Genomic DNA, 27304 nt, shown 5'->3' on the forward strand with positions numbered 1-27304 from the left:
AGATAGCTGACTTTAGTTAGCTGAGACCTCGACGAGTGCATCATCCACAAGTCCAACGTGCCTTCTTTTCAAATGTTCATGTGTGACCACATGTGCTTCTGTGATATGCAAGGTCTGCTTTACAAATTTGTTTGGTAATATGTGGTCATAAATAGGTGATGGGACTTTTTTTCCCTCACTCAGGACATACTGAGGATACAAAATCAGTTGAGTTTGTTTCTCTTGCAATTTGTCCTAGGTTGACCCCAATTTTGGCCTAAAATTACTGGACTCACTATTTGGAATGCCTAACTCTCAGCAAACATAGTAATGATGCAAGATGGCTCACCCCTCAGGAACCCAGCTCCAGAAAACAATGTCAGGTCCACACAGCATAAAAAACGCTCAATGATGTAACCAACTAATTATCAACAAATTCATTTGTTGTTGTCAACAATGTTAAATAACTGTTGCATCCCTGGTGGGCTCCAAAGAAATGTATACCCTTCCAACCTCTCTGGGTAGTTAGTATCACTATTACATGTGCCCCAGGCACAACATTCAACCATGCATAGCTCAAAATCCACAGAAAAAAAGACAAAAACATGAAACAATTGCACAAGTCTATGGAGCACAGCCACATAATTGTTAGACCCTGATTGGAGCTGGCTGATGCCAAACTATGATTGCCCAGTCTGTGTTCGAGGGCAGAACTTAGCAAAGTCTGACACATTTAAAGACAGACAATAACCAGTCAGCTATTTTCTCCATAGCATAGTAGTAAAACTGCTTGCTGTTTCAGACTGTGCCATCTGTGTACATCTGTATCTGAATATAAGCACAGATGACTGACAAATCATTTATATGAGTTAATTCTAGTGCAATGTTGTCCACTATCCAAATAAGATAACATCCACTTTGTTGTACTGTTAGATATTTTATGTTGAGATAACTCTGATATGTGTAATTATCTGAAAACTATGGTCCCGTTTTTAATGACCAAATTTGATATAGAGGATCAATCAACAGGCACATACAAAGTCAACCATGACAAAGTCATCCTGTTGCCCCGATTCCTCTGAGCCCTGGGAATGTAGACTGGCTTGTAAGGGGGAGGGACAGGGAGGAGAGTCCGGAGGCTGAACCTAAACACACACACACACACACACACACACACACACACGCACACAATATAATATTGAAAACACAGGTATAATTTTGTCTACGATTCTAAATTTTAAAAATATGTAGGTAGTGTAAGTTCATTATGCCCTGAGTAAATTCCTGTAGTTTTCTTTTTAAGGACAAAATAAAAAAACAAACAAACAATTGTTTTACCTTCACAGTTTCGGCGTGGTTCTTCCACCTTCATCAGAAGCGTCACCAGAATGTCGGGTGGTGATGTGCCTTATCAGCTGGCACATCACCACCCGACAAAACAATTGTTTGTTTTTAATTTTGTCCTTAAAAAGAAAACTCTATGGGTATTAAAAATATGGGTGAAGTGTTTCAGCCTGGCACCTGTAAAACTCATGTTTCATAAACTCTATTTAATTACGGTTAGTGACTTTCTGGCACACTCAAATCTTGGTGGATAATGAGGACAGTACTCAGGAATAATACTAGATAATAAAATCCCCATTTTCATCTGAGTTTATAATCCTTTTCAAAGAAAATTACAAGTCAGCACTAGCAAAGGTAATCCCAGTGGAAGTACTTTATCCTCTAGAGTAAAACATAGAATATCACATATAAAGTACATTCACTGAAAACATTCCTTCTTTGTCATTTTGGGGATTTTGGACAGACCAAATGGCAAATGTGTCAGGCATACAAAACAGAAATAGAGGTAAAAGGAACATGTTATCATTATATTTAACTTCAGACCTACAAGGTTGAAATGTGTAAACTACAGCTGACATCCACTTAGCACAAAGAATTTGAAACATGTTAACATACCGTATTTCCCCAATTAATCGCTGGGCCGCAAATAGCCGCCTGGTTCTTTTAAACGCCTGGGGTCTGGACCCATTTTGCATATTAAACGCTCACCCGAATAACTGCCGGGGCAATTATTTGCATTATATTGAGGTAAACCCAAAATAAGGCTATTCACCTTATTTTTGCAGAAGTAAACTGTTAGCCGCACAATAACTGTGTGGCACTTCCGTTTTCTGTCAAAATAAGAGAGATAGCTAACGTTAGAAAAGAGGGTGTACCGTAATCTTAAAGCGACCGATTCTACTAATTCTTATTTTGACAGAAAACGGAAGTGTGAGAGGGAACGACTTGCAGCGCGAGCGGTTTGCACTATGTATGTACAGATATGTTTACCTTATGCCTTAAAGTACTTTTGCACTAAAAAATATGTTGGACAGTAACTGTCATCACAATAATGGCCTGGTGCAGGTCTGTGTAAAAATAAATAAAGGCCTGCAGCGAATAGCCGCCTGGTTCTTTTAAACGCCTGGGGTCCAAGTTGATTTTGCGTATTAAACGCCCAGGCTATTAATTGAGGAAATACGGTAATACCAATGCTAAAAATAAAAGCTAAATATCAGCAAGAAGTCAACCAAACTACTTATGAGATATGTATATTGTTAGCAACATCAAGCACTTTACATTAGCTATGGATGGACATTATTGCTGTTGCTGCAGTCTTTGGACCTTCTCCAGTTCTGCATCACTAAACCATAAACAAGAACTATGTTGGTGTAGATTTTTTGCACTGGTTCAGTGGTTCAGTGCACAACATTTTGAATTTGCCTGTGTCTGCATCTGTTTCACCGTCTTGTGAATACAGTTTCCTACCCAGAGAATGGGAGGTGTCATTCAGATAGTTAAAGATTGGGTGTGTAAATGCAGTAAAATATCCTGGGATTATTAAAGTAGACAAAGAATGAAAGCACCACGCAGTGTATCCAAATTAAAGTAGCCTATCTTAAGTTACCATTGGGTCTTTGTCCTCTAAATCCAAGCCTCTTGGAGCAAATGCTGCAAACGGCAGGTCCAGGCTGGCGGTTGTTATCTACACACACACACACACAAACACACACACATGCACGCACATACACATACACAGAGAGAGATAGAGTGAGAAAGAGAGTGACTAAGGTCAAGTGGTGTGTGAGGCTCTTGTGTGAGGACAGAACCAAAGTCAAATGCTGAGGTAAAGAAAGGCTAGATGATTAAAAATCTATAGGTGTGGGAGTCATAGGTATTTATGTTTAATTGCATTCAGAAAATATTCAGACCACCTTCACTTTTTTCACTTTTGTTATGTTGCAGCCTGATGTTCCAGGACATTCACAGAGTTGTCCACAAGCCACTCCTGTGTTGTCTTGGCTGGGTGCTTATGGTCGTTGTCATGTTGGAAGGTGAACCTTCAGCCCAGTCTGGTCCTGAGTGCTATGGAACAGGCTTTCATTTAAGATATCTCTGTATTTTGCTTCATTCAGCTTTCACTCAACCCTGACCAGTCTCCCAGTCCCTGCTGCTGAAAAACAGCCCCGCAGCATGAAGCTGCCAACACCATGCTTCACTGTTGGGATGGTATTAGGTAGGTGATGAGCGATGCCTGGTTTCCTCCAGACATAACGTTTGGAATTGAAGCCAAACAGTAGGGCCCTATAAATTCCATTTTATTTTTTCCCAAATTCCTTTTTTTTCATTTTAATTTTTGGAAATTCTGTTTTTTTCTGTTTTAATTGTTGGAAATTCCTTTTTTTTCTGTTGTAATTTTTGGGAATTCCTTTTTTACCCTTTACTCTTATTTTACTACCAAAAAAGAGTGTGATTTTTATGTTAATTACTAAAATGTTAATGACTAAAATGCACACTAATGAAATAGAAATTACCTTAAACTAATTGACGTAACAAATAAACAACACTTATTTATTTATTTAACAATTACATTGTTATAGCAATAAAGGGTGAAAATGATATTTTATTAATGATGGAACAAAAATGACAAGAGGACGCATCAGTAATTATTTCACCTGAGCGTTGATGTTCTTCTATCTTGAAGGAGTAGATGTTTATCAGTAAGCTCCAATAATTTAACAATGTTAAATTATTATTAGTTTTAAAAATGTAAATTACTTATCAAACAGACCTAACAATTCAACTACCAATGAATGAGCAGTAGAATGCATGTGATAACATAGATTGAAAAATAAGCCGAAGTGATACTGCTTCTCTGAATAGACAAGCTAAGCCAGTGTGCTGCTGTTAGCCAGAGAAAATAGAGTGGAGTGGCAACTCTTTACTTTGTTACACAATCCATGTCAGTGCGCATTTGTAGCCTGGAAAGTTTCTTTGCCTTTTGGACTCGTACGGTGCCGGTGCAGGTAAAATAACTGGAGGGGTTGTGCCACCCAGATTTGCTTCCCTCCATGTAATTTTCTCCAGACATGCATTCATATTCCACGCAAAAATAGCATTTCATTCAAATTATGTCAAATTCCGTGATATTCCGCGTTAAAAATAGATTCCGTTTTATTTGGCTAATTCTGTGATTCCGTCCGCAATTCCGTGATCGCGGAAATTATAGGGCCCTAAAACAGTTCAATCTTGGTTTCATCAGACCAGAAAATCTTGTTTCTCACAGTCTGAGAATCCTTCAGGTGCCTTTATGCAAACTCCAAACAGGTTTTCATGTGTTTTGCACTGTGAAGAGGCTTCCATCTATCCACTCTGCCATAAAGCCCAGATTGGTGGAGGGCCACAGTGATGGTTGTCCTTCTGGAACTTTGTCCCATCTCCACACAGGATCTCTGGAGCTCAGTCAGAATGACCATCAGGTTCTTGGTAACCTTTCTGACTAAGGCCCTTCTCCCACAATGGCTCAATCTGGCCAGGCGACCAGCTCTTGGAAGAGTCCTGGTTGTGCCAAAGTTCTTCCATTTGAGAATTATGGAGACCACTGTGCTTCTTGGGAACCTTCAGTGCAGGAAAAACGTTTTGTAGCCTTCCCCAGATCTGTGCCTTGCAACAATCCTGTCTCTGAGCTCTGCAGACAGTTCCTTTGACATCATGGCTTGGATTTTGCTCTGATATGCATTGTCAGCTGTGAGGCCTTCCATAGAGAGGTGTGTGCCTTTCCAAATCATGTCCAGTCCATTTAATTTACCATAGATGGGAGGGGTACCCAGTGGCGGTTCTGCCTATGTTGCCGCCCTAGGCAAAATTACTGGCTTGCGCTGCGGCACCGGGGCACCATCAGCTGGCATCAGGCGAGCCAGCCGCGGCACTGGCCGGCATCAGGCCGCGCACCTGTCAGATCCGGCAGACCTGACCGGGTGGGCGCGATACCGGCCGGTGCCGTGGCATATGCGGGACAATACGGTAGTATAGAAAACTGGCAATTTTTTTTTTTTTTCCCGTGCGCCCCCAAGTACATTGCGCCCTGGGCAGTTGCCTACACTGCCCATAGTAAAAACCGTGCCTGGGGGTACCACAGGGTGACACTTTCAAACATTTCGGTCAGTGATCCCTGTCTTGAGGTATTTGGCTTGCCAGGCATACTGGCAAGTCAAATACCAAAGTGGCAAAGTGGCCTGGCTCAGTCCATGACTCCTTAGTCTTTCGGACCTCCGGAATCTATCAGCGCCTATCACAAGGTGAGCCACACAACCTCTATTAATAACCACTTTTTACATCATGGCTGTGTCAAGAATGTCACTCTATTTATGAGGTTGTGATGATGAGAGTTTGTATTGACAGGTGAATTCTCTGGTGTGTTGCTGGGGGACAGGGGGTATGCCTGCCAGCCTTTTCTCCTGACACCACAGACGCCCAGGGAGCACAGCAGGCCTACAATCATGCCCATGCCAGGACAAGGGCCAGGACTGAAATGACCTTTGGCCTCCTGAAGGCACGCTTTCACTGTCTTCAGGACTTAAGGGACAGCCCTTTGAGGGCATGTGACATCACTGTGGCCTGTGCTGTCCTCCACAATGTGGCCTGACTGAGGAAGGAGAGGGCCCCCAGAGTGCCATCACACATAGACTGGGACAATCCTGCCATCTTCCCTGATGACGACAGTGGTCGGCTGCTCAGGGACCAATATGTGTTTAAATTATTTTAATTAACATGCATGCTTTAAATTTAAGTTAAATATGTCCTGCAGTGGCAGAGACGCATGCTTTGAATTTCAGTTAAATATGGCCTGCACTGGCAGGGGAATTTGTTATGTTTTTTTCTTTTTTTAATTCAATTTAAATTGATTTGGCCTCTTATGTCATTTGTGCTGTATACTGTGTGTATACAAGTTTGCTACTGCATCCATTCATTTGTCTGTTCATTTGTTGTGTATGGATTTGTCCTGCATTTATTTCAGTGTGCAGACATGCAGGGTGTATTACATACAGACCTTTGAATGTGTTTTTATTCTTGTTGTATAATATGCTTTGATTCCGTGCTTTCTATCTTGTGGAGTCACTGTGTGACTTCAGTTTTGAAAGGAGCTGATGGTTTACCTGCTTTGATTTATCCTGATTCAATAAAGGAACATCATGTTACTCTTTGATGTGTATTTATACACGCTTAATCAAAATTTTAAGACCAGTTGAGAAATTGCAAGAATTTACATTTTGCACTGTTGGATCTTAAGAAGGTTCTAAGTAGAGCTTCAAAATGCAAAAAGAAGAAATGGGAGTGAGACAAAAAAAAAAAAAAAAAAAATTTGAGTAAGCAATTTATTGCAAACAACCATTAAACTGAAATAGGCTGTTCATCAGCTGATCAAAAGTTTAAGACCACAGCCTTTAAAAGCCCAAATCTTGGCAAAAATGTGGGTTCAGTGTCATTTTCTGTCAGGTATCCACACTGTCATGACCTCCTGATGGCAAAGGCAAAAAAGCTTTCTCTCCTTGAACGCGGTCGGATTGTTGAGCTGCAAAAGCAAGGCCTCTCGCAGCTTGCCATTGCTGCTGAGCTTGGATGCAGTAAGACAGTCATTTTAAACTTCTTAAAAGATCCTGAGGGTTATGGAACAAAAAAGTCAAGTGGTAGACCCAAAAAAATTTCACTGGCCCTGAGCCGGAGGATCCAATTGGCTGTCCGTCAAGACACGGGACGATCCTCAGCCCAAATTAAGCTTGTCACTGGTGCCAACTGCAGTCCCATAACCATCGGACCGGCCACTGTCAGTATCCACAGTGGATGTGAGGAAAGTCCTGCTGAAAGTGAATATGAGTAAAACTGCTGGGCCTGATAACATCCCTGGCCGTGTACTAAAAACATGTGCCAACCAGCTAGTAGATGTCATTACTGACATTTTCAACATATCTGTTACAGGAGAGTGTTCCCACCTGCTTCAAGACAGCTACCATCATCCTTGTGCCTAAAAAGTCTGCAGTGTCTGATCTAAATGACTACCGCCCTGTGGCACTCACCCCCATCCTGATGAAGTACTTTGAGAAACTGGTTCTCCAGCACATAAAGAACAACATCCCTGCCAGTCTGGACCCTCAGCAATTTGCATTCAGAACCAACAGATCCACAGAGGATGCCATCTCCACTGCTCTCCACTCAGTCTTCACTCACCTGGAGAAAAGCAACACCTACACCAGAATGCTGTTTGTTGATTTCAGCTCAGCTTTCAACACAATCTCCCCCATGAAGCTGATTGGAAAACTGAACACTCTGGGCATCAGTACCACCCTCTGCAACTGGATACTGGACTTCCTCACAAACAGACCCCAGTCAGTTCGGACTGGCAGTCTCTCCTCCTCCACTCTAGTGCTCAACACTGGAGCCCCTCAGGGCTGTGTGCTCAGCCCCCTCCTGTTAACGCTGTACACCCACGACTGCAACCCCCGACATGGAGAGAACTCTATTGTAAAGTTCGCAGATGACACCACCATCATCGGCCGGATTTCCAACAATGATGAGTTTTCATATCGGGAGGAAATCAACCATCTTGCAGAATGGTGCACAGAAAACAACCTACTGCTCAATGTCAGCAAAACCAAAGAGCTGATAGTTGATTTTAGAAAAAAGGCGGCAAAGACACACAACCCTGTCAACATCAACGGAGCTGAGGTGGAGCAAGTGAGCAGTTTCAAGTTCCTGGGAATCAACATAACAGAGAACCTGTCATGGACTTCACATATCTCTGCCCTGGTTAAAAAAGCTCAGAAACGGCTGTATTTCTTAAGGAAACTTAAGAAAGCAAAATTCCCATGCCAAGTTGTTGTCAGCTTATACAAAGGAACGATTGAAAGCATCCTGACTGGAAACATCACAAACTGGCATGGGATGTGCACGGCCTAGGACAGGAAAACTCTGCAACGAGTGATTAAAACTGCCCAAAACATCATTGGAACCCATCTACCAAGCCTCAGTGATATCGGGGAGGTGAGGTGCCTGCGCAGAGCCAAAAGGTAAGGTAAGGTAAGGTAACTTTATTCGTGCCCAAGGGTAGATTTGGTTGCAGTTAAAAGAGATGGCTGCTTACACACACACAGACAACATTTACAACATCGACAGAGACAGTGACATAACAGTGACAGAGGTGCTCCAGACATGGGACATGGATAAAAAGTATCCAAAGGATAAAAAGAATACAAAAAGGTACAAGTATCAAAAGACAAAAGATAAAAGATACAATGCAGAATAAAAGCCATCATGGCAGATACAAAAACCTAGGTTAGAATAAATAAATAAATAGATTAGGAAAGGCTGTATAGTCCATAAATTAATAAGTTAATGTGTAGTCCACCAATAACCTAAATACTATTTAATGTTTTGATGGCTGAGGGAACAAAACTGCCTCTGTATCTCTTTGACTTGCAGACAGGCATTTTGTACCTGGGGCCTCACGGTAGAGGCTGAAATTCAACATATAGTGGGTGGGAGCCATTTTCTAAGATAGACCCAGCTAGCCTCTGTAGCTGCTTAGTGTATAGGGATTCTGGGTTCAACTGTGGCTCTCCAATCAGCCTACTAGCCCACCTCACGATTTGGTTCAGGGAGTTCTTATTTTTTAGGGATAGGTTACTGAACCAAGACACCAGGATAAAGGATATGACAGATTCCTGTCATATCCAGATTACTGTCAATGTGAAAGGAGGACAGTTTCCTCAGACAATATAAACGCTGGTTCCCCTTCTTGTATGCTTCAGTTTGCCTCGAAGTTCAGCTGATTATCAATGATGGTCCCAAGGTATTTGTACTTTTCTACACACTCCACTGTCTGACCCTTTATAATGGTGGGTTCCGTAGCCCTGGGGAGTTTCCTAAAATCAATATGCATATCTTTTGTTTTAGAAATGTTCACCTGTAGAAAGGACCTATCACACCAGTCTACAAAATCTTGGGCAACTGGACCGTGATCTCTTTCATTTCCTTGTAGCAGGCTTACAATGACAGAATCATCTGCATACTTTAAAATAAATCTGTCTTCCCTGCTGCTGCGGCACATGTTCGTGTAAAGGATGAACAGGAGAGGGAACAAAACACAGCCCTGGGGGGAGCCAGTGGAGGAACAGATCTGGTCAGACAGAACTCCATTGACTCACACTCTTTGTGTCCTATTAGTTAAAAAATCTAAGACCCAGCCTATAAGATTTTTACTTAAATCAAATTGCCCTAAAAGTCTTTCTAAGATGTGGGGTTGAACTGTGTTAAAAGCAGAACAGAAATCTATAAATAAAAGCTGAGCATGTGTTCCTTTCCCTTCCAGATGTTTAAGAAGCATGTTCATCAGAGTGACTGTGGCATCCTCGACACCTCTGTGTGGCCTGTAGGCAAACTACAATGGGTCAATATCAGACTGTCTTCTTTAAGATTTAATTTCTCACTAGTTTTTCAAAAGTTTTCATGACAACAGATGTCAGTGCAATAGGCCTAAAATCATTCAGTGTTTTGGGACAGTTTGTCTTGGGAACTGGAACAACTACCACGTCCTTCCAACATTTTGGGACATGCTGATTTTGTAAGGACTTATTGAAAATGTAATGAAAAATTGGACAAAGCTCTCTAGAACACAACTTAAGCAGTCTACCACAAATATTGTCAGATCCATGGCTTTTATTTGAATTTATGGAAGAGAATACCTTTTCAATATTTTCCTCTTCAATTGTGAGGTGGTTCTGGTCAGCTAATTAGGGGCCAGGCAGCCTAAGCTGCCAGGACCCTCTTGTATTCGTGAATGTTCTTCTTCTTCTTCTTCTTCTTTCTTCCGAGGAAGTCCTACTTCCCATGCACGAAAAATCACCAAATTTTGCACAAAGGACCAGTCCCATGCCAGATTACCTCAGATGCACACACAAGCCAATAGTCCTGATGGTGACGCTATAGTAAGCCTTTAAAGTTCAAAACTTTGAAAATTCATAGCAAATCAACCATATGTGCTACAGCTTTGCAACTTTCACCAAAATGTAGTCCCGATACTGAAGAAACTTTTGTACACTCAAACCTATTTCAAATTATGAAGTCCATCACTCTATTTTTTTCAAAAACTGTAAAACTTGTTAAACCTATCTCCTCCCACAATTTTTGCTCAAATGTCATCAAATTTGATACAGAGCGTCTTCAGACTGTCCTACACAAACGATCCACACAGATTGATTTATCAAAAATTGAGGCTATAGTGCATCAAAATGTTTGACTGTAAACGGTACTATAAACATACACTTGCAAATTCTTGGTAAATAAATCTTCAATGTTCATGAAAAAATGGACAAAATTCTAAAGTGATGGTAGATGATGAGTGGCAAATTTCAGAACTGTATCTCAAAAACTGAATTTTTGACAGCATTTTGAATATTGCTCTCATGTGAACAATTGGAGTCAATGCAAGAATGGCATTTTTAAACATCAGTTTCTCACTTATGGAGCAAATCGATCATTGTTAAAAACAAATGATTAACATCTCCATGCTGTCTAGATGCAACATGTGTATTTTCAGATTTTTGTCTTAACTGAATTTTTGACAGCTGTTTAAAATCTGCCTTTCCATGCATGGATGGCTGCTGTCCTGCACGTCAGGGATTGGCTCAGTCAGTTTGTGAAGCTACATGTGAAGTTTTAGCTCAGTGAGATCGAGGCCAGTCCTCAGTGTCAAAGATTGTGAGTTCAACATTGTGCAACATTCCCATGTGTGAAAACTCACAACTCAACTTTGCACAAAGGTCCAGTCCCATGCCAGATCATCATAGTCAGATTTTTGTCTTGATGACTGATTTTTTTTTTTTTTTTTTTTTTTTTTTTTTTTTGTTAACAGTGGTTTGAAATCTGCCTTTTCATGCATAGGCGGCTGCTGTCATGTGACTGGCTTAGTCAATTTGTGAAACCTCACATGAATTGACACTTGCCAATTAGCTCAGTGATATAAAGCGTTGTCCTGCATGCCAGAAATTGTGAGTTCAAGCCTCAACTTATGCAAAATGCACATTAAAATGTTACCTTTCTTTTCATCTTCCTATTCTCTACTTGTTGCTCAGAATTGCCTAAAATTGCCCGGCCCCGACCATTGCTGCGCAGCACCATAATTTATGACTGAGTTCCTGTATTTCTCTACTGAAGTCGTAAGTGTCAAATCGGAAGTAGAAATGGTTAAGAGCATTTGCAAGGTCAGAATCTGCATCAAAACCCTCTAAAGTGACAGTGCTTACATTTTTTGAGTTACTGGTGCCTGCAATGGCTTTCATACTTGACCAGGCTGAGCCCAAATTGTTTGCAGCCATTTTATTTTCCAGAATTATTTTAAAGTCCTGTTTTGCCCATAAAATTTCAATTTTCATGTCTTTCTTGGCTGTATACAGTTCAGAGACAGTCCCATGTTTGAAGGCAAGTTTCTTGGCCTGTATGCTGGATTTGACAGATTTTGTAACCCATGGCTTGTTATTAGAGTACATTTTTACCCTTTACATGGTATGATCATGTCTCTACAGAATGTGGCATAAGAACATGTTATATCAGCTAACTCATCTAAGTCTCCCCCACATGCCTCTATAAACATATCCCAATTCGTACAGTCAATTCTCTCCACAAGAAAAAAAAAAATCGCCAGTTTTCTAGTCTACCGTATTGACCCGCACATGCCGTGGCACCAGCCGGCAACAGGCGGGCCGGCCGCGGTACCGGCCAGTACCGCGCCCACCCGGTCAGGTCTGCCGGATCTGACAGGTGAGTGGCCAGTGCCGCGGTCGGCTCGCCTGATGCCGACTGATGGTGCTGCCTGATGCCGACTGATGGTGCCCCGGTGCTGCTGCCGACTGGTGCCGCGGGGGCAGGGGGTTGGAGTAGTAACAGGAAAGGGCGCAAGCCAGTAATTTCGCCTAGGGCGGCGACATAGGCAGAACCGCCACTGCAGAGGGGGCGTGAGCTCTGGGGTGGATATACACAACTGTAATGAAGAGCTGGGGAAACTCACGGGGTAGATAAAAGGGGCGCAACGACACTGATAAAAGTTCCACATCTGGGGTACAGATGCGTTCTCTCACTGTCATAGAAGTACAGTATCTTTGGTTAATATAAAGACATGCCCCTCCTCCCTGAGTTTTCTTCGTCACCTCACTGTTCCGATCTAGGCGGTGCGGTGCTCCAAAGCCAGTGATCATCAGGTCTGAGTCCTGGTCACGTTCGGTTAACCATGTCTCCGTAAACGCCATCATGCAGCAGTCTTTGAAATCCTTAAGAAAGCGGGCATTCCCTTGGAGTTCATTTAATTTCTTAGGGATTGGATGTTCCCCAGGATCATAGAGGGCAGCGGGAGCCGGTTAAGCCGCATCTTCCTCAGTCGTAACCGGACGCCTCCTCTCTTTCCCCTCTTCCTTCTCCTCTTCTCCCCTGTTTCTCCGTAGATGTTATTGGGATATCTTCGGATGAGACCCGGAATCTGTAGTGTGACGTCTGGCATGCCAGCCGGTCTCACAAAGTTAAGTTGCAACAACTAACTTCTGCTGTACTGCCTCCTGGCCGGGCAGGTGGAGATGATAGCCAGGTAAAACAGGAGAGGTAGCAAAAACAGCGATACGAGGCGGAAAAGATCCATGTCACTTCAGTCAAAAGCACCGTGCACAGTTAAAGTCACTTAGGATCTTGTTATCACAGACACAACCGGACATTAAACAATAAAACACGATGAAAACATTGACAGTCAAACTTTTCCTGCCGGTCGCAGCGTGCGCATGCGCCCTGTGGAGTTCTGTGGATCCTTAAAGGATCCTTAAAGACCATACCCACCCCAGCCACAGCCTGTTCACCCTGCTGCCATCAGGCAAAAGATACAGAAGAATTCGCTGCCGTACCACCAGACTACAGAGCAGCTTCTTCCCTCAGGCTGTGAGACTACTAAATGCACCATCTGCACTCCTCCATGTTTAATAATTTTATTTTCTATACAATCAATTAATCAATCAAGAGGGAACCACAGTTTAATTTCATTATTCAACCTGTTGTATAATGACCAATAAACTTCCTTGTATCCTTGTATTTTCTGTCAGGTATCCACACTGTCATGATCTCCTGATGGCAAAGGCAAAAAAGCTTTCTTGGTAATCACCTCAAAAATTCGTTTTGGCATGCTTGATGCTAGTGTTTCCAAGAGGCTAGGGGGAATGTTGCTCCAAGTGGTGAAGATGGCTTCACGGAGGGCATCCATTGTCTGGAACTGGTGTCCATTTCTGTAAACTTGCCTTGCCATCCAACCCCAAATGTTCTCAACTGGATTTAGATCAGGGGAACACGCGGGATGGTTCAAAAGAGTGATGTTATTTCTCTGGAAGAAGTCCTTTGTCAAGCGGGCATTGTGAACTGCAGCGTTGTCCTGTTGAAAAATCCAGTCATTACCACACAGACAATGGCCTTCAGTCATGAGGGATGCCCCCTTCAACATCTCCACATAGCCAGCTCCATTGTTCCATTGAGGGAAAAAGCCCCCCAGATCATGATGGCGCCCCCTCCACTGTCCCGTGTAGAAAACATCTCAGGTGGGATCTCCTTGTCATGCCAGTAACGTTTGAAGCCATGAGGACTGTCAAGGTTAAATTTTTTCTCATCAGAGAATTAAACTGTCTTCCACCTTTCAATGTCCCATGTTTGGTGCTCTCATGCAAACTCCAAACAGACAATTTTGTGCCGTTGAAGGAGACGAGGCCTGTGAAGACGTTTTTTGTTCTTAAAATCCTTCTCTCGCAGATGCCGTCTGATGGTTATGGGACTGCAGTTGGCACCAGTGACAAGCTTAATTTGGGCCGAGGATCGTCCCGTGTCTTGACGGACAGCCAATTGGATCCTCCGGCTCAGGGCCAGTGAAATTTTTTTGGGTCTACCACTTGACTTTTTTGTTCCATAACCCTCAGGATCTTTTAAGAAGTTTAAAATGACTGTCTTACTGCATCCAACCTCAGCAGCAATGGCACGCTGCGAGAGGCCTTGCTTATGCAGCTCAACAATCCGACCCGCGTTCAAGGAGAGAAAGCTTTTTTTGCCTTTGCCATCAGGAGGTCATGACAGTGTGGATACCTGACAGAAAATGACACTGAATCCACATTTTTGCCAAGATTTGGGCTTTTAAAGGCTGTGGTCTTAAACTTTTGATCAGCTGATGAACAGCTTATTTCAGTTTAATGGTTGTTTGCAATAAATTGCTTACTCAATTTTTTTTTTTTTTGTTTTGTCTCACTCCCATTTCTTCTTTTTGCATTTTGAAGCTCTACTTAGAACCTTCTTAAGATCCAACAGTGCAAAATGTAAATTCTTGCAATTTCTCAACTGGTCTTAAAATTTTGATCAGGAGTGTATTTACATGGGATGTGTATTTTATAGTCTATGGGAAACTGTAAATTATCTAATGATTGCAACATCATCTAAAATCATTTATCTACAATGATTGAAATTAATGATCACAAATGTTTAAATAATGACAGTGTGTCTAGTTTCGACACCTTCCTAAAATAACTGCCTAAGTCATTTTTTTTTGTCAAAAATGAGTTTTGGCCTAAATCATCTCCTCTTGGTGCCGGCCACCTCTGGTAAAATCGCCAGCATCCTCAGTTGAATCATGCCATTCTACCTCTGAAGTATAACTGCCTAAATCACAAGTGTGTCAAAACTGTGACTTAGATAATTTATTTTGCCTAAGTCAAAAGAAAATGTGACTTAGGCAATTTACGTTATTTAGGCTATTCTAGGCTATTTTAAGTGTTTCAAGATGGCAGCGGTATCAAGAAGAAAGAAAATTTTCTCTGCCAGTGAAGTTATTTCAATGATCCAGGGCTCATCCTCAATTGGTAAGTGATGAAGTTTAGCAGAACATTGGCACATAACATATTACAATTGCCTAAGTCAACAAAGGCATGTTCAGAAATTTGCCTAAGTCATTTATTTCTGTTATGTTACATAACTGACTGACGTTGTTTTTAGTATGTCAATAGTCATCTTTTTTATAACCTTTTTGAGTGAAATTATCAATAAATATCATAGTTAATTTTTGGTTAATTTTTTGTGTCCCCTGAAAAACCTGAAAAATGACTTAGGCGATTATTTTAGGAAGGTGTTGATGTGATAACAATGTGTAGTGGGCAGTGGAATAACTATTAGTTTCCGTTTGTGGTGACTGTTGACTGAGATAAGGGATGAGATTAAATAGATCCTGGAACTTAGCCTGGTCTGGAGCAGGCTAGCTCCACAGAATAAATCTCCATGGTAACTGTCATAACATATCCCACTATCCAGTATCCCACTTTTGTGCAACCGGATCACGGATAAATTAATCCAGGATGACCAAGATATCCCGGCTTAATCCCTTATCCTAGTTTTGTGCAACAGGCCCCAGGTGGCGAAATAGCTTCCTAATCAATGTTAAAAAAGAGAAGGACTTCCTTAAAATAATCAAATAATCTCCAAAAAGGTGGGTCATCTCCACCCGCTCAGATGGCTATATAATAATAAATAATGATGATAACAATAATTTTAAAAAAACCTATACATAAATATATGCACTGAAAAAACAATAAAACGTGGCCAACCCTGCTCACGATCACATTTGACAATTAAGGGGTAAAGTTAGAAATATCCTACGCAAGTGATAAAGAAGGAACAGGGTAAAAAATTAAAATAAGATCATGTTGGATTAGTATACCAGATAACAATCAAGACGCAACAAAATAAACCAATTAGTAAATAAATGAGGTGATGGCTTAAATTATGGAAAACATTAAACCAGAATCAAAAATGAATATTTAAGATAATTAACACAGGCACTTAGACATTACGTGTAAATGCAGATGTAAAAAATAAATGTGATGTATGGGGAGCAGGGCAATGAAGTAAGTATGTCTGACTCACCAGCTGCCCAGCAGTACAGGGCAGGTGGGCAATAGGACAAATCACAAGTTACCGTCCACAAATGACTTTGCATCCTCCGGGTCTTTGAATGACTTCTGGACACCGTTTACCTTGAAGGATACCACTGCAGGGAAGTTCATTTGGAAACGGATGTTTCGCGCAGTGCAGACAGGGTTGGAAGCTCTGCGTGCAGACCGGACCAACAGGGGGATGTCAGGAGCGAAGCGGATAAACTGGCCCTCATACTGGATGGTCCCTTTGCGTCTTGCTGCAGACATGATTGTGGCGACGCCTCTGGAGCGACGGATCTGAACAATGACGGGGCGAGGGTGACCTTCCATAGGCAGCCCGAGACTTCGGTGTGCGCGGTCAACTGAAATAGATGTGACCGGTCTGATGTGCAGTGAGGGAGTCGGTAACCACCACAACCTCATTGATACGCTTCACCATGCCGTCAGCTTTTTCCTCCAGTCTGGACTTGAAGCTGGTGAACATTTCTTGAAACATTTTCTGTGTCCACTTCCCTTCTTCAGCAACGACAGTGGCGATGTGCTTAAGAAGAGCTTCAGATGAAAATTCAGGTGACACACTTTTAGCGTTAGCAGCATGCTCAGGGTTAGCAGTAGCCTCACTCAAGTCATCAGGATCTTCTGCCGTATCCTCGGGCTGGTCAAGTTTTTGTTGTTTTGAAGGCTTCGGCATTGTGAAGTAAAGTTAAGAAAACAATTGGCAGCTTTTCATGCTGGTATAGCTGGCAAAAGATAAAGCTAAATTGTACTGAGCGGGGAGAGACAATGACACGCTGCTTCTCACTACCACACCATACCGGAAGTTCCCAGTTGACCTTGATTTTAACTCCACTTGAAAAGATGTGTTGCCTTTTGAAGGCAAGCACATAATAATAAAAAAGTGAGACGGATTATAAATATATGCCTTCTATGCATTGCAAAGCAGGCAACATAATAATAAAGTATGACGGATTGATAATAGATGCCTCCTTGCACAGCAAAGCAGGCATATAATAATCATAAATATGGTGATTATAATCATGCCTTCTTTGCAGTGCGAAGCAGGCACATAATAGTAGTATGACGGATTATAATATATTCCTTTTTTGCATTGCAAAACAGGTACAAAACAATAATAAGTATGTAAAGAATAAGATGTGTTTGGCTGAAGGCAAGAAATAATTAAGTTAAAAGACATAAAATCAAAATGTCATTTAAACACTAACCTGTGTGCTGGGTTTATTGACAAAGGCTCCAACTTCCTGGTGAATGTACAGAGAGACTCCACTGGATCAGAGGAGGGAGAAACACTCCTCCTCCCCTTCATCTCTTCTTCCATCACTCCTTCCCTCTCCACTGTGCGATAGACCCTCATCATCACCACTGGGAAAAAAGGAGATTTGACAGCATTACAGTATGACTTGCCAATTTTATCAAGTTACAATGAAGACTGTTTAAAGCCTTTTTAAAATGTTGGGGAGCTGTTGTTCCAAAACAAATAATGGGCCAGAGAGTGAGATTTAAAGGCCAAAATTCTAAGCACCTGACCATGTTACTTACCATTCTTTTTGTGCTCACTGTCAGTAACCACTCTTCTATAAGCTACACTAGAATTCCTCGAATTTGACTGCAATACCAACACAGCCCACTGTGACACTATGGGCCCTATCTTGCGTCACCCGCTACCCCATTGCCACCACCCACTACCACGTGAATTGCGGGTATCTTGCGTATCTTGCGCCCACGCTACCCGCTATCCATTATGCCGACTCCGTTTATTTGCGCCTGGAGGTGTGTCCATGGGCGTGTTTCATGCGCTTTTCCGTACAATTGCTATCTTGCACACACACTTTAGGGAAGCGATAGCGGATGGGTCCCTGACCACCCGTTATCCGCTTTGGGCTGTTACAAGAATGCGCCCAGGCGGCTTCAGTGCGTCCACTTGGACACATGTGGACGTGCACATGCGGATCCACCTCCCGAAAAAAAAAAACCCACCTTGCTTTAGCCTCAGTTGAACCCCTGAGAAACTGGCAGAGTAGTACTGAATCGCGACCTTCCTCTCTCCATCACGGGTTTCGGTTTGCAGATTTAGGATAGTGCATCCTGCTCTTAAAGGCAACAGCACCTGGCACACTGATTGGTTTAACTGGCATAATGCCCAAACCACTCCTATGCATAATATAACGGGTAGCGCAAGTGTTTTACGGATAACGGCAGGTGTGCAAGATAGCAACTTCTGCGGGGGAACACCTCTTATGCAATGCTAAATCCCCAAATAACGGGTTTAGGGACTCTGGCGCAAGGTAGGGCCCTATATCATAATCAGAGCTATGTGCCTAAAAAGGTGATACCCTAGAAAAAGAAGAGTTTGTGCTAACCTGGCTAAACTCAGACAGAGCAAGTGATGCACAATGTAGTGAAACAACAAGTTAGTGTTTGGAGACATAGGTGAATCCTAATTATGTACACCAGAGCAACTTCATAAATCGATCGACATCCAAAACTTACATCCAGCATCCAGTCAATGTTCCAAATTGCAAAGAAGGCTGTTTTACTTTGCAAATACGAATTTTCTTCTAAGAGAGTTGGAGAGAATGAAGGTAACAAACAAAACATGATGACACAACCTGTTGTAATAAGTGAGGTGTCAACATTTCTTGTAACAGTGTGAGGTAATAAGCTGCACAGGCAGAGGGTATACTAGAGGGTACGATTGTACTTTTAAGAGTTTTACTGACATTACTATTTCAATTTATAGGCTTTCTGCAATAAAAAAATGCACTGTCACAATTTTCATTGTGCAAATGATCAAGTGCTTTTTCCCTAAATGCGACTGAGTTACAATTGGAATACTATTACAACTAGAAAATTCCCGCGCGGCAATTTTGAGAGTGCCTTGGATTTGAGTGTACTTGCCACCCTTGCGACCGCCTGGATATGCGCTAAACCACAAGCCCTATGCTGTTTGTAGGTTGTGTAGTGTTGTCGCTCTTGCCCAGGTGGGGAGTTGAACCCCTCCTGCATTGCAGGCAGAGACACTAACCACTGTGCCACTGGGGCTTGTGTGGCCTCAGCTAGACATGAGGTTCTATAAAGCACACAGCATGAGTGACAGTGGTGCTTGGGGGGGAAAAAATCACCTAAAAGTAGTAGTCAAACAAATGCTTTTTTCTCAATGACAGGAGCAGAAAATATAAGCTATCATGAGAAAGGTAAGACCTTGGGCTTTCCGGCTCTGTCAAAATTATTTTCCAACTCCCAAAAATGCCCACCCTAGAGCGAGTTGAAAAAGTGTGTGTCTCTCCTTCTCTCCCCAAATTTTGGGTTCCAGATATAATGGGAGTCTATGGGGGAGAGAGCTGGCACTCCTGCCTCGTTAAGTGTCACCGTTTAAAAAGTTGAAGCTACTTTGCTTTTGTATTTACATTTTTCAAAGCAGAACTATTTTTCCTATTACTTTTCCAAAAAAATATGCATGTGGAGTGAAAATTGTGGCCAGGAGAGCAAGTAAGACAAAAGTTTTAGACGATTTTTCAGGGCTGCTGCACTCTAGCCATCAGGTCTCTCACTCTAGCTCACGCAATACAAACTCATTCAAAAGTCAGAGGTGGCTCAAAAATGACTTAAACTGTGTTTTATGCAAAACTAAAACATACAGGGAAAATTGAAAGTTGAAGTTCTGCTGACCCGTTTAAGCTTTGAATGGAGTCTTTCGGCCAAAGAATGAGGGAGCTGTGAGGCTTTGAAAATGCATGGTTGTCAGCCGATTCCCTATTATTTTTCAATGAGGGCTAAATCGCGATTTTAAATACAAATTACGAGAAATCCCAAAGTCTGATCAGTTTGAAAATCGACACACCGCTTCTTCTCCACAAGACGCACGTTTTTCGTATTTGGTGCGTGGATGCAGGTCAAAAGCTCTGCACCCTGGAGCCATGGGAAGTTTTGGCCATTCATTGTGGATGGGAAATTTGCACAGTTTTTTGGGATTTTTGTCACCATGGTAACTCCTGAAATATACAAAAGTCATAGCACACTATTCCCGACTGAGACGCACGTTTTCATAATTATAATGTTATAGGTATCTTCGAAACTGTGGGAGGAGTAGCGAACCGAAATTTTACAGAAGAGGAAGTCGAAAAAAGAAGAAGAAACACGCAGGATAACAATAGTGACCTCTGAGCTTCGCTCCGAGGCACTAATAATATTACAGTTCGCACACTGTGATAGATTATCTAGTACAAGTGTACAAGTGTACCTTCCAGAAAACAACAGCTGATAAAGATGTCACACCAACACCCAGTGACACTCTGATGAAGGCGAAAGTCAAACGCCGAAACATGTCAGGTAAATAAATAAACCTTATATGTCTGGAAAAAAAGAAAATATATAGAAGACAAGTGTACAAGTTTGACGTTTCGCTTTGGCATTTCCTGGATGTGCGAAGACAGTGTCAACCTTGACAGGCTGCAGCCTGGACATGTACTGGACATGCATCCCATTAAACATCCCTCACAGGTTGTCCATGAGAAAGTTAGTGACCACAATTTGCCATGCATAGCACATGGCAGCAGTACTATGCAGTATGGGAAAAAGACTCAAAGCAGGTTACTGAAATCATTAGCTCCTGAGTGTCCAGGATAAATAAATCAATCAAAAAGGCGATTTCTATTATTGGTATTAGAGGTCAACTGACAGTAGATTTTTAAAGGCAGACACAATAATGACAGTTTGGGGCAATACATATAAAATATAGCCACAAGCGGTGATTCTGGGGTTCAAACCAACAAAGACCATCAGAAGCTGAAATCCTCAACAGCTTCAATATAATGGTATATTTATGGTGAGCTTCTACCACTGTGCTATTGGCAGTATAGTGACTTATGGTTTTTTAGTGTGGTTCTCCAGCTGCACTAAGGCCGAGCAGCAAGCCATTCAGAGCGTGGTAAGAACAGTGGGGAAAATCATCGGGACCAACCTTCCGGAGATCAGCACCATCTACACCACCCGCTGTCTGTGTCGCGTGCACAAAATCTTGTGCATCCTATTGTATTTATGTGGAATTGGACCTACGGTCTATAAGGAGATATCAAAATGTGATTTTCAAAAAACTCAAAATGGTGGAATATTCAACATGGCGGACCTTATGGGTTCTTGAGGCAAAATTGTAGCATGAGGATCCATGCATGTCTGTACCAAATTTCGTGTAAATAAAACTTACAGCGCCGGAGTTAAGAATTTTTCAAGTTAAAAATTTTGACCTTTAATTATGACTCCCCCATCAAGCTGATTGGGGTCAAATATTTTAGGTAGTATTTGCACACAACTTCCAACAAATGTGCAAAATTTAATGTCTCTCTAATTAACCATCTCATGGGAATTTGTAAAAAACATTTCTGAAGAAAAAAGGGAGATTAATAATAAAACAGCACAAAAACAATAGGGTGTCAGCCATACGGGATTGAACCCTAATAATTAGGGATGAGCCGGATACTCAGCTGAAATGAGTATCCGGTACGGATATAGCACTTTTGCCGAGTACGATTATGATCCGAGTAATATAAGTCAATTTCCGTGCTCGTGATGAATGAAAATCTTCATTAGGTAGCTGACTGTGGCCACATTGTGTGATAGGCCAGTCACACACAGCGACCCTCCCCTACACACACACAGTACAGCGGTGTGCCGCTCACACACAACACACACAGTGACCCTCCCCTACGCCGTGTGCCCCGCTCACACACACACACACACACACACACACTGACAACCTCTGCTGTCACTCACTCAGGTGTGACGGCTCACGTCGCGTCTCTCTTCAGTAGCGATCAGGTTTTTTCCAGCTCGCTCTTCCCTCGGTCTGTAATCACTGATAGTCAGTAGAATTTCTGCTAAACTTGACTGGTAACAGACGCGCTGCTTTTGAGCAGAGTTAGGCTTAGAGGTTGGGGCTGAATGCGACTGGCGTCGCGTCTCTCATTGCCGACACAGTGCTTTTTTAGGGCCCGAGCACTGGAACAGTGCGAAGCCCTATTGTTATTGCTTCGTTTTTTAGGGCCCGAGCACTGGAACAGTGCGAAGCCCTATTGTTATTGCTTCGTTTTTTAGGGCCCGAGCACTGGAACAGTGCGAAGCCCTATTGTATCTGCTTCGTTTTTTCTTTATTAGGGCCCGAGCACTGGAACAGTGTGAAGCCCTACTGTTATTAGGGCCCGAGCGCTGGAACAGCGCGAAGCCCTATTGTTTTTGTAGTGATTCTTTCTTCTTATTATTATTACGTGTCATTAGGTCTTAATTTGACCCCCTAAACATGCTCAAAAACTCACCAAATTCGGCACGCAGGCCAGGTCTGGTGCAAAATTGGATAAAATGGACAAACGGACCCCCTAAGTGCAAAAATGGGCTCGGTAGCGCCACCTAGGCACACAAAGGCAGCCGCTGTGGCCCACAGGAATGTGATAGAAAGACCAAACCACTGCCGAAATGTAGGTCTCATCAAGCCCTACAATTCACGCGCTGACACCCCCCCTCTAAAACCAACAGGAAGTCCGCAATTTGCGTTTGAACATCACGTTCTCGCCCAAAATTCCGCTTTGAACAAAATCTATCTCCTCCCAGGCCGTAAATGTCAGCAGCTTGAAAATTTCACAGATGACAGTGCTGAACAAAAGTTCTGAAGGATTTCGTCATTACTCGTTTAGTTTGGATGTGATAACACCTCCAAGTCGGAGGGGCCAGAACCAAAATCTCATTTTTTCCCATGGAGTTTGGTGTGAAGAGGCTGACATCCGGCACTAATTAGGCCCCTGCAGTGTAAAGTAAAAGTCTGACGGCTTTGAAAACTATGCAGATGGAAAGAGGACAAAAATTCCTACAAAAATATGTAGTTTTGATGTGGATTGGACCAAGTTTGTGGGAGCTGTGAAGAGTTTTCAAACGTTTTTGACTCTGGTGTGCTCTGCTCTGCACTCTGCCTGGACATGTGACTCACTCTAGCTGCCTCAGGAATGCGCAATACACACCCATTGTAAGAGCTCAGAGGGAGCAGAAAACACTCTCAAACTAAAACTGCCATAACTCAAAAACGGTAAAAGATAGCAAAATCATGTAAATGGAAGATTTATAGATCCGAGTCTCATGACTCATTTAAACTTTGAATCAAGTCTGTAACTCAAACGGTGACCGAGCTGTGACACCTCAAACAGGGGTGGGTTTTCTGGATTTCTCCATTGGATTGAATGAGGATTTCTCTGTCTGCGTGCATTTTGGTGTGATCATGCAGCAGCTGCCACTACTCAAGTCAGTCACACACTAGGACATGCTAAGGGCGCCATCTGCTGGAGGGGCGCTGCTAGTGGCCAGAGGGCCACCAGCAGCGAATGTACTACCAGTGGGTTTTTGTTGGCGTCGTGTGTGTGTCGGTCACACACCAGGACTTCCGCGGCCTTTCAAAATAAAAGCTCAAAACTCTTTCAAAACAAAAGCACTGAAAAATACCCTTAAAAATGGCACAAACGGACGTATTATCTGCACTTCGACATATGCAGCTGCATAGCCCATGTCAAAAACCGCTAATGACCTGCTCACAGCCTCTGCAGTTGCAAGTTGATCCCCCGCGCCCCGCTGCCCCTTGCCTTTTCTTCTGACACACACGACCTGTATACATGACTCTCAGCAGCAAGTTGACGTGATAGTGGGGGCGCCTCAGCGCCCACTGCACCAACCTGACGTGGAAATGAGCGATATTAATCTAGAAAACTGGCGATTTTTTTTTTTTTTTTTTTTTTTTTTTTTTTGGAGGCGCTCATGCGCCCCCAAGTAGATTGCGCCCTGGGTGGTTGCCCACATTGCCCATAGCAAAAACCGTCCCTGATTTAATCTCAACTTAAGATGGCTCAGGGGCCACTCAGCAAAATTCAGCTGTGTCCAAGGGCCGCAAGCTGAACATGTCTGTCCTATTTTGAACGTTTAAACAATAATTTTGTCACAGGTTACATGACTAGTCTAAAAATGAATGAAACATACAGAAAACAGCTACATTTCCATCCAAGGCCAAACCTCACTGAATAAAAGATTGTCATGCAATGATTAATGATGAAATGATCAGGTTACAACAAAATGACGCTTTATTCCCAAAAAGGTTAGATAGAATCATAATATTTTTATTATAGGCTATGATAGTGGCGGGCTGCATAAAAATGATGTACGGGCTACATGTGGCCCCTGGGCCGTGGGTTGAGTAGCCCTGTGATTCATGAACATGTAAAACATGAAACTATTCTTGTGTTGACCAAAATATAATAATAATCATTATTTTAAAACCAAAATGAAGAAATATTGCATTAAACACATTGTTTCTAATAGGGATCATTTTTGGATGTTTTTTTTTTTTTTGCCTATTTAAAATATGTTTTTTGATAAAATGTTTATTAAAAGTGATAAATGGACATGTCAAACATGAAATAATTCTTTTGCTGACTAAAATACAATAAAAATCATCATCTTTAACCAAAATGAAAGACATTTCTGAAGTTTACAGCGTAAAACCCATTCATTTCAATTGGGGTCATTTTTGACCCCACTCATGGAAGAGTGTAGGGTTTGGTGAGCCATGCATCTAAGAGTTAACACACACACACACACACACCTTACACACATACATTAGCTCAACACATTCTCAAGATGGCGCGGACGAGTCCAGACGCCGTCGTGACTGCTCCGCTAAGCAATTACAGGTACCTTAAGCAATTACAGGTACCTTGGGGTTCACATCTCTGAGGACCTGACATGGACTACACACACCACCACCCTGGTGAAGAAGGCTCGGCAGCGGTGGTACCACCTCAGGCGGCTGAGGAAATTTAAGATCTCCACCACACTGCTGAAAACCTTCTACGCCGCCACAGTGGGGTCTGTGCTTTCTGTGAGCATCACTGCCTGGTACGGCAGCTGCAGCTCCCAGGACAGGAAGGCCCTGCACAGAGTGATCCGATGTGTTGAGCGCATCACCCGCACAGCACTGCCCTGCCTCCAGGACATCTACACCCAGCGGTGCAGGTCCAGGGCAAGTCGGATTTTAAAAGACACTCATCATCCCAACCATAGACTGTTTGAGTGGCTGCCCTCAGGCAAGCGGCTTCGCTCCATCAAAGCCCGGACTGAGAGGCTGAGAAGGAGCTTCTTTCCCCAGGCCACACGGATTCTGAACTCATAACACAAACTCTGTATATCAGTCCACAACACCACCTGCATGCAGTGTCAGACAGCTCAGCACCTTACTATCCCCTGTTGTCTGATACTCACTGCACTTGTATATAGGAATGTCATTTATTCTTTCTATTTTATGTTTATTTTCTTTTATTTTTTATTATTATTATCGTTATTTGTATTTTTTTTTTTTTTTTTTTTACTTGCACAGTGCCGGAGTTGTTGCAATTACATTTCACTGCTGCTGTACCTGTACATTCATGCATGTGACGAATAAACCTTGAATCCTTGAATCCTTGAATCCTAGTACTTCCAACTTCCAACAACAAAAAGTATATTATTATTTTGATTTTATTTTGGCATATTTTGCATGCACTGAGAGTCTGAAACTTTCTCACTGTAGTTCATAAAAAATAAATATAGTAGTAGTATAAATATTACAAATTAAGCTATCTATCTATATATTTATATAAATATAAATATCTATATCATATAAATATATCTATATCTATAAATATCTATAAATATATCCATATCTATCTATCTATCTGTATATAGATACATATCTCTTTTCCTTAGGTTAGCCCTTATTGTACATTTTAGTTTTTAGTCTTTATTGTATATATTTAGCCTTTATTCTTTTTTTTATTTAACTTTATTGTATGTTCTACTGTTGCTGCTGGCACACCAGAATTTCCCTGGTTGGGATCAATAAAGTATATCTATCTAACTATCTATCTATCTATCTATCTATCTAGATAGATAGATAGATAGATAGATAGATAGATAGATAGATACACTCTCTCTCAAGTACTTCATAATTGCCTAGCTACTGCATGTGTTGTATTCATTGATGCACTTAAGAATATTCATGTTCTGTGTTTATAAAAAACTTGTTCTGTAAATAGTTTGTTTACTATTGTGATCAAAAACATTGATCTGAAGCTTCTGAGGCTGTTCTGTAAATAGTTTTCCAATAAACAATAAATATAGCAACTTCTGATCAACCCTTATCAATTTCAGGCTTAAAATAACCTACCGGTTAAGCCCCACCATTTCCGGTCCAACTCAACCAATTTCCGGGGTAACCCTGCCCACTTCCGGTTTCGGCCCCGCCCACTCCGAGTACGGATACGGATACAGATAATGTAGATGGTTAAACAGATACAGATACAGATAGTGGTGTACTCGCTCATCCCTACTAATAATAATGAAAACAACTAGACCTGCAAGCATTAGTGGGGTCCAAACCCCCTGCGAAAGTTGGACCCAGCACCCCGCTGAACCCACACAAGTTGGACACCCAGGCCTTATTGCTGTCTGTATGTGTTTTATTTATGTATTTTATAGACATACTGCTCCAAACAAATTGACCGTAGTGGGATTAATAAAGTTGCTTTACTGGGGCTGAAATGAATTGAACAAGCAGAGGTAACAGCATTGAGGAGAGACAAAGTGGGATGCAATTGTGATTCTACTACATGTCAAAAAAAGTCATTTTAAATGATGGCATACAGACCAGAAATTAGCCTCACTTTGAAGCTATATTTGCCACTTGCCAATAACCTAGCATGGCATACTTGGTACCAGTGGATTTTGTTGATTAGTTTGATTAGCCTAGTTTCAGATGATACCTGTCCTATTCCTGTGGCTTCAAAACTGAGTCCGCTAGATCCTGTGATAGACAGCATGACAGATTGGCCGTCAACGGCAACGGAGCATACAGGTTATTTCATTGACAAATTAAAAAAAAAAAAAAAATTTTTGTTGTGGAAAAAGCACTACCAAGTGGACAGTTTGTGCAAAAT

At 42.0% G+C, this 27304-nt stretch overlaps 1 protein-coding gene across 1 annotated transcript in view; it reads right to left on the reverse strand.

Annotated features, from left to right (window-relative positions):
• Nucleotides 1–27304, reverse strand: part of atg13 (ATG13 autophagy related 13 homolog (S. cerevisiae)) — a 94545-nt gene that overhangs the window by 8093 nt on the left and 59148 nt on the right. Inside the window, 5 exon segments of the mRNA XM_030070677.1 lie at nucleotides 1017–1124; nucleotides 2930–3007; nucleotides 17513–17544; nucleotides 17547–17607; nucleotides 17609–17669. Coding sequence (XP_029926537.1) covers nucleotides 1017–1124; nucleotides 2930–3007; nucleotides 17513–17544; nucleotides 17547–17607; nucleotides 17609–17669 — 340 coding nt within the window.

Source organism: Myripristis murdjan, chromosome 2, assembly GCF_902150065.1.
Source record: "Myripristis murdjan chromosome 2, fMyrMur1.1, whole genome shotgun sequence".
Lineage (NCBI taxonomy): Eukaryota > Metazoa > Chordata > Actinopteri > Holocentriformes > Holocentridae > Myripristis > Myripristis murdjan.